The following is an 8,212-nucleotide window of genomic DNA, read 5'->3' as shown; positions in this document are numbered from 1 at the left end:
TATCCTTTCAGCCAGCAGTAAAATTCGTCCATGCAGAGCTGCCTCTGGCGTTTGGTATGATGATGGCGCCACCTCATGGACGAAAACACGAAAACACTCTTTTCCTCCTACCTGAAATGTCGCTGCTCTGTCTGGATCACTCGAAAATAGCCCAGGTGAGCGCATTTATAACTAGGCAATGGTAAAACGTAAAATTATCATGTGTTTTCTTTCCACCACTTGAGGGAATCCACTGAGTAGACTCTTTCAATCTGATTTTGTTAAGGAAAAACATTGTCAGAAGCGGGATTCGAACCCGCGCCTCCATTCGGAGACCAGAATACCCCTTTTACCCAGGAAGGATTTTCACCTTGAGTCTGGCGCCTTAGACCGCTCGGCCATCCTGACAACTGTACTATCCTACGTTTCTTATAGCTTTTAGTATGCTATGACCTAAAGTCTTGTATAGGTGAGTACTGCTATGTAGGTAAACTACAGGTTGGATTTAAGGCAAGGCAGTTCGAGTACTGATAATGTATGGCCTAAGCCTATAGTTATAGATACATCTTTAGATTTTATAATGAATCATTTCGATTATTTTACCTGTATTGTCGTTATCACTTTAATAAATCATATTCAGGCTATACAGACAGTTTCTCTGTTTCAGGACAGACCGACGGCAGTTGGAAAAGTCTAGCTAGTTTACTACAATCCCCATACTGCACTGACAGAGAATGGGCGTGGTTCGAGTCGAGACAAAAGCGGAAACTTGACATCACGGATGATACGCACTTTTGTTTCTTTGTTGACCTTTTCTTATGTAGCGTTCCAGAGATATAGTCGTCATACTCTTCAGTTTGTTTTAAGATCTAGCTCTGCTTTATGTTGGTGTTTGTTTTCATTTGTACATGGTACACGAAGAGTTGAGCGCTCGTCTGAACGATGGCGGGTATAAGAACTGGCTCAAAGCGGGGTACTGTCTCCTCAAACTGCGGGAGGGGTTGCACCCTTTCACCGATACTGAGATGAGATCCTTCCACGGAAATCTAGTCACTAGGAACCCGGGTCTGCGGCGGCCATGTCGGAGCGGGTGCAGACCCAAAGGGAATCAGGTGAGAGTCAAAAGTTGTCTGCTGGCATAATGTCAGTTGAGTTGAACTCCTCCCCAAATAACCTGAATCATTTTAAGAAGGAAATTATTATGGGTTAGCTAGATCATGTGTCAATTTACTCCAGTAGTAGCCTGGACGTTAGGAGTGTATTTATTAGTTCGAACAGTTGCAAAGCGGAAAACACTATTTTATTTCACCTTTATTTAACCAGGTAGACAAGTTGAGAACAAGTTCTCATTTACAATTGCGACCTGGCCAAGATAAAGCACATTCAGGTAGGTCCCTTCCGTTTCGTTCCGTTTGCATCCGTAAGAACGTTTTGTTAAAGAATCGGCGTAATGAATACGCTGGCTCTCGCGTACTCTTTTCTGCTATAATGGTGTTCGCACTAATTTAATGTGCATGCATGCTGGCACCAGCCGTACTGGTAATGAACTGAAGAAAAGTAAAACCATTTCGCAAAAAAATATATAATTCAAAAGACAAAAAAAATGTACGATCTCACTCCAGTCAGAGTCCAATCCAATTCACACCACTACACAGGCTCAGGGGCCTGGGAGGGGGGGGGGGGGGGGGGGGTCATCTTCAGTCAGTATTCCATGCAATGTTTCAGTTGTTAATTCCTAAATACCCCATACCTTGCAGATTCAATTATGCCCAGCTTCTTGGACTTTCTTCGTTTGGGAAGTACAATTAATCACCTGTGCAATAAACGCCACAATCGCCCTTCACTATCAATGTGTCTGTATCCTTCAACTCGTGAACAACATTCTGAATCTTAACTGGCTGCCGGGCATCCACTGCCATAGCTTCCTCAGCACCATTCACCCCTTCAACAATTTCCTGCGCCTCCATGTAGGTGACCTGCTGTACAGCCCGGATCCGTGTTCCTTCAAACTCCTTCATCCTAACGGGGCACGCCAGGAATTCGGCAAGGTGATTCCCACCACAATTGCAACACCGTAGATCATCACCAATATGTTGCTTCTGCTGACACACACTTGATACATGACCATACCTTTTGCAATTTTGACACTGCAAGGGTTTATTCACAAACTCACTGTGTATCTTCTGGATCCCAGCTTCCCATGAATAGGCATACTGTTCTTCAAACATCAGTAACACCAATTTTGACTTTCCTCCTTCTTTCCATCTTCTACACGTTTAGGCGACGTGCTCCACCACTCCTGGAATCTGCTTCGACCATCTCTAGCACTTCCAAGAAGACACAATCCCACCCTTATTGTCCGGCTCTTGTGTTGAGTCAGATTTTATACTATATTGACAAGATAGTCAAGTGACTGTTCTAACAATGGAAGTCGTCGACCCAAAGGGCGGGAAGGCAGCCGGTCTTATCAGTCTGCTTATCGTGGACAGATTTAGACGGGCGTAAAACCCTCTCGCTTCGCCTCGTCGTCGCTGGTCGAGTGAACAAAAACGAGATTTGTATTCGTGGTCACGAGAGACTACACCAGTAGAGACCTGTCATGATGACGTTTGATTGAATGATTCTTTCTCGTATGTGTTCCACAGCTGTACTCTGTGTGTGTGGTGTGTACAGAGTGGAGGAACGTGATCCTGAGGCACCACACAAACCCCAGGGGGGTGGTGAATTGGGGGAATTGCAGACCCCCACTCTGGAACCAGGACCACTGGGAACTGGCCAAGGTAGTGTGTGTGTGTGCAAACTAAATATTACTGAATTATTGGTTCTGTTATTGAAATTGTACTCCGCTTACACTCATGTTATATTAGATAATTGACCTCTTCTCTCCTTCTTTCTTCCTTTGTCTCCCTCAGGCCTACATGCCGCGGGGTCAAGCTGGGGTTAAGGGGGCGGAGCTGTGTGATGCGTCCGCACTGCTCAACCTCCTCAACTTCTGCTCCCACTTCAACTACGTGGACCAGCACTGTGTCAGAGAGGTAACGCACACAGTATAAACACACATGTTACCTGTGTTTGTGTGTTATGAATGTGTATGCGTCTTGTCTTAGGTTATCAGGTGTAGGAACGAGTTGATGCACTCCTGTGAGATGCGAGTGTGTGACCAGTGGATGAGGCGCTACCAGGTCAGCATACAGCAGCTCCTACAGCAATTCACACACCTACCAGAAGTGAATGCAGCCGGACAACAGATACTAGAGGTGTGTGTGATATCAGCTCTCAGATCTGTGTGTTGTATCACCTCTGATCTATGGAGCGTAAATGCTGTGTGTGTTTTTGGGTCCAGATGCTGGCTGTTGATTTGTCGGTGTTAGTTCCTGGTGTGGACCGAGTGGACGGTTCCTTGTCGGAGGGGGTGGAGCCTGAGTCTATCAGCCAATGGGAAGCGGACTTGCTGAGAGAGAGGCTGCAGGAGCTGCTTACTGACACAGACACACAGGTACTTCTAACTACAATTCTAATCATTAGTTGTCTGACTGATTGACTCTTTCTGACTAATGTCTGACTGACTGCCTGCTGTATTCTGTAGGACACTGAGGAGTTGCTGAGACTGAGGGATTTCCTCCTGGCCAACAGAGACTTGAGTGACCAGTTCTCCTCTGAACTCCAGACCATCACATCAATGGAGACACAGATGGGGAGAAGGGGAGAAGGGGGAGGGAATGAAGTGGAGACACCTGAGTAACCAGTTAACCTACTAACTCATCAGAGGGCAGGGGAAGAGAGCAGAGGTGAGGACTAAACCAGAAGAGCTGGATGACTAGTGCCCAAATGCCAGTTTTAGCATGGGCAGCACCATTGAGGACTTTTACCATTTTTAAGTAATCAACAGGGTGGGACTTCCTATGGGTTAAGAAAGGATCACATGATTCAATTTGGGTCATCAGGAGGGATCAGCCAATGAATTATACTAGTGAGCAAACATTCCATAACTGCAGGCGACATTAAATCGGCAACCTTGGCATTGTACCTGTTCAAACAATTCACTACAGTAGGGCTGGGCTATATGGTGAAAATATCATGTCACGGTATTTAATGGTTTGAGTAATAAATGTTCTGAATTTGCTTTGAGTAGTGTGTGACCCTAGGGTGACAACACATACATTCTAATTGATTTCAATGGGTTCTCTGTTCTGATTGTTTTATACTGTTATATTAAACTTCCACCCAAAATAGTTTTCATAAATGTCCTGCATTCATTTGAGATCATTTCCATATTGCCACATAGTGCTGCACGATATTGGTACGATATTTTTTTTACCAAATGTTGCAATTGTGATTTGACTTGCGATTTAGATCAGAACACTTGGGTGAACTGATGGAATCATGGAAATATAGTTATCATAATTTTATAGTTAGAATATAAGAGTGGACACTTTGAATACAGTGTTTGACATGAAAATGCCAGGGAGGAGTTATTGTGACAGGGTAGGAACCAAAGTGTTGGTCAGTGTTTCCTACGGGACCATATACTCTTTGGCTACATTAAATGTTTTCTTCATGTAGCGAACATATTCATGCTTTGCCTATTCCTCTTTGATTTAGAAGATACTGTTGCACAAACAACATGCTGATTTAGGCCTCCACCATCACTGGTATCAGGCTGTATTGCCAGCTACATTTGCTCTGACTCAGTACATTTATTGGCTAGCCAGCTGACTAGCGATTAGCATTAGCGGCTAACGCGACTTAGCCACAACTTGCTAAGAAAAGAAACTAGCTGTTTACAGATGTAAGAAACACAAACTAATAGTGTAATTATAGAATGCTTGTGGATTTATATTAAGAAGTAAAGTGGAATGTGAACTTCCTAAACTAGACAGGGGGGCAGCTGCTGCACTCGACGCTGGGATAACTTTAGAGGAAATTAACACAGCGATAGCACAATTTCCAAACAGCAAGGCCCCTGGGCCCGATGGATATGTAATATAATTCTATAAGAAGTACTGCGCCAGTCTAGCTCCACCTATGTTGCGAATGTTTAAACGATCCAAAGAAAATGCCAAACTCCCGCAAACACTGTATGAGGCTACAATAGCACTGATCTTGAAAAAAGATAGAGATTCCATGGAGATGTCGTCTTATCGCCCCGTGTCGTTACTCCCCATAGGTGTTGACAAAGATATTGGCAAACCGATTGAAAACATATATTTCCGACATCATACACCCTGACCAGACAGGTTTTATCCCGAGCCGACATATATACCACAATTTGAGACGCATTTTCAACGTAATGTATCACGATAATAAGGTTGAGGCAGTGGTAATAGCTCTTGATGCAGAGAAGGCGTTGGAGCAGATTGAGTGGAAGTATATGATGTCGGTTCTGGAGCACTTCGGGTTTGGAAAGGAATTTATTAATTGGATAATAATTATTTATGCATGCGCAATGGCGTCCGTGGTAACCAATCAGTCAATGTCGCAGTCATTCCACCTGTTCAAGGGCTGCCGACAGGGGTGCCCTATTTCGCCTGCTCTCTTCGCTATAGCCATGGAATCCATTCGGGCATGTGCCGATATAGCTTCTGTTAAAATAAGACACTCGCCACAAAATGTCCCTATATGCAGATGATGTTATTTTGTTTTTATCCAAGCCTAAAACTTCTATTCCGTCTTAAACTTGATAAATACATTCTGCTCCTTCTCTGGCGACAATATAAACTGCCAAAAATGTGAATTGATGCCGCTATCACGGCCTGTGGATATGCAATTTCTGCAATCTACCCCATTTAGAACAGTGATGGACAAGTTCACAAGCCTTGGCATTGTAGTGACGAGACCTTGATCAGCTACTGAAAGCGAATTGGGACAGTTTCAAAGAAGCATTTATGCAAGTACAAGATAGAGGGGGGCTTTGGCCTTCCTCACTTTAAACTGTATTATTGGGCTGCTAATCTGAACATTGTGCTTTCTGGTGGGAAAGTTTACCTGGGATGCGACAGAATGATATGGCTTTTGATTGAGCAGGCCTCCTGTCAACGTTCCTCACTCCCTGCACTTGTTAATAGTCCATCATATGTGAAAAAAGCCACTTATGACTCTAAAAGCCACTTTGTCATACTCTTAGCATCTGGAAACAGATGAGGTATTTTCTTAACATAGCCACTGTATACATTGACAGCCTGATTTGCCTGAATCATGCTTTCCACCCTGCATTGGAAGATATGGTGTTTTCACAGTGGAGGGAGAAGGGGCTCACAACAATTGGTTATTTATACATGGATGGTTAGTTAGCTTCATTTCAACAATTACAGGGAAAGTTCAACATGCCAGCAACACATTTTTTCAGATACCTCCAAATCAGGAATTTCTTAAGGACACATATCCCACAGTATGGCATTAAGCCAAATAATCCTACATTACATAGCCTGATCCTTGTAAAATCCCATTCAAAAGGGTCGGTCTCTAGACTGTATGATGTGCTACAGGCCCACATAGAGGTATCCACAGACACTTTTAAAAGGGCTTGGGAACAAGAACTGTGGTTTATATTCCTGGGAGCTTCTACCCAGTCCTCATCTGAGATGTATGAACCAAGTTCTTGTTCCCAAGCCCTTTTAAAAGTGTCTGTGGATACCTCTATGTGGGCCTGTAGCACATCATACCGTCTAAAGACCGACCCTTTTGAATGGGTTTTCACAAACCGTGTACAGTTTAAGGTGATACAAAGGTTACATTACTCAATAGTGAAACTGCATAAAATATTCCCGGACACCTCACCACTGTGTGAGAGGTGCAAACCGGATGAGGGGACGTTGACCCACTTATTTTGGACATGTCATATGTTACATGTTTACTGGGCTCTTATTTTTGATTACTTATCTAAAACTGTTGAAGGAATTCTAAATTCCTCTGTTTTAATTCCCAATCAAAATTAAACACTCTGTCAATGCATTCGAAGGGTTTGTAAGACCCTATATTTTATAAGAATTGACAGAACCCCGGTCTTAAAAGTCAGGTAACAGCGTTTAATTCAAGAGAGTACTCCCTTCATACACATTTTACCACAGGTTATAAACTGAAAATGACGTCAGCGTTTTCTAAATGTTCCGTCTCTTCTTGACACTGGTAGAAAGGCCCTATAGTTCTCAAGCCTTCCCTCCTCGCCTAAAGCCAAGGTCAGTCACTGTCGATAAGCATTCTAGACAGTCTGGAGATAGTTCATTCATTTGTACAAAGGAACAGACCGTCATTGTTACTAAACTCTTGACTACATTATATTCAATACTGGGAGCAAGAGAGAAAATGCATACATGTACAGTAACATAATAGTATTCGCATTATTCAGTCCAGATTGAAATGTATACATAATTAGTCATCATTGATAAAAATTCCCTTAACAAAAACCTTCGATAGAGTTCTAGCCCCAGACCCATTGATCGCTCTGTTTGGGACAGTTGATGGGAATAACCAGGAGGGGAGGCTGTCTCTCTTTGTACTCTATTAGCCAAAAGGCTCGTATTGCAATTTTGGAAATTGGGGACTGTAACTACCTTTTGAAATGTGGTTACGGGATTTAGGGAATGTAATACATATGGAAAAGATTCTATACAATACCTCCAATAGAAGTCCATTGTTTTACAAAATATGGCAGCCGATACTGGATAAATGGTCTAGTCCCGCTTCATAACTGGGTTGACGATCTGCTGCTACTCTGCTGTACTCCACTCAATTTATTTGTGGCTTCACTACACTGCTTGTAATGACTATATACTGTCTTCTTATACATGTACCATCTAATAGGATTTAGTTTTATTTTGTGTATGTGTGAGTTAAGTTTTGTTTTGTCCTCTAAATTGGCCATCCCATTCAACAGTACAATGAATGTTAATGTTTGTATTGCTGTCTTTTTTTTGAATGGATTTTTTTTATTGGAAAATAATAAGCATATTATTTTTTTTTAATTATGAAGGAAAGTGGAAACAGCATCAGTCATTCTCATTGTTGCATGTGCTGCATTGACCAAGTGCCTCATGGTCGAGATACAACAAATGCGCTCCTTGAGTGAAGGGGTGGGACTAGGTCTGTGTGGAAAGCGGCATAGAGTGAGGGGAGAAAGATGTTTCAATTATCGGAGTAAACTATACAAATGAACATCACACAAGGTGTATCACATTTAACAAGCAAGACCTTCAAAATACCGTTAAAGAAGGTAAAATAAAAACCCATACCGGTC

The 8,212-nt window shown here is 42.7% G+C and overlaps 1 protein-coding gene and 1 non-coding gene across 3 annotated transcripts; one reads left to right on the top strand and one right to left on the bottom strand.

The window, feature by feature from the left end:
* Nucleotides 1-274: 274 nt before the first annotated feature.
* On the bottom strand, nt 275-387 carry trnal-caa (transfer RNA leucine (anticodon CAA)). Its single transcript has 2 exons — nt 350-387; nt 275-320 (listed from the first exon to the last, which is right to left on the bottom strand). It is a non-coding gene; the product is annotated as a tRNA-Leu (tRNA).
* A 321-nt stretch (nt 388-708) lies between these two features.
* LOC139376274 (uncharacterized protein CXorf38 homolog) lies at nt 709-4,211 on the top strand. Of its 2 annotated transcripts, none has more exons than XM_071118630.1 (6): nt 709-1,091; nt 2,625-2,759; nt 2,892-3,014; nt 3,087-3,236; nt 3,323-3,475; nt 3,566-4,211. In XM_071118630.1, the coding sequence occupies exons 1-6, from the start codon at nt 888-890 to the stop codon at nt 3,719-3,721; spliced, it is 921 nt and encodes a 306-aa protein (XP_070974731.1). In that variant the 5' UTR covers nt 709-887; the 3' UTR covers nt 3,722-4,211. The 2 variants fall into 2 exon arrangements, with proteins under 2 accessions (XP_070974731.1, XP_070974733.1); XM_071118632.1 differs by having other exon boundaries at nt 727-1,091; nt 3,087-3,161.
* Nucleotides 4,212-8,212: the final 4,001 nt, after the last annotated feature.

This window comes from Oncorhynchus clarkii, chromosome 20 (genome assembly GCF_045791955.1).
Source record: "Oncorhynchus clarkii lewisi isolate Uvic-CL-2024 chromosome 20, UVic_Ocla_1.0, whole genome shotgun sequence".
Taxonomy (NCBI): domain Eukaryota; kingdom Metazoa; phylum Chordata; class Actinopteri; order Salmoniformes; family Salmonidae; genus Oncorhynchus; species Oncorhynchus clarkii.
Note: the sequence above shows the minus strand (reverse complement) of the source record. Positions and strands in the feature narration are given on the sequence as shown.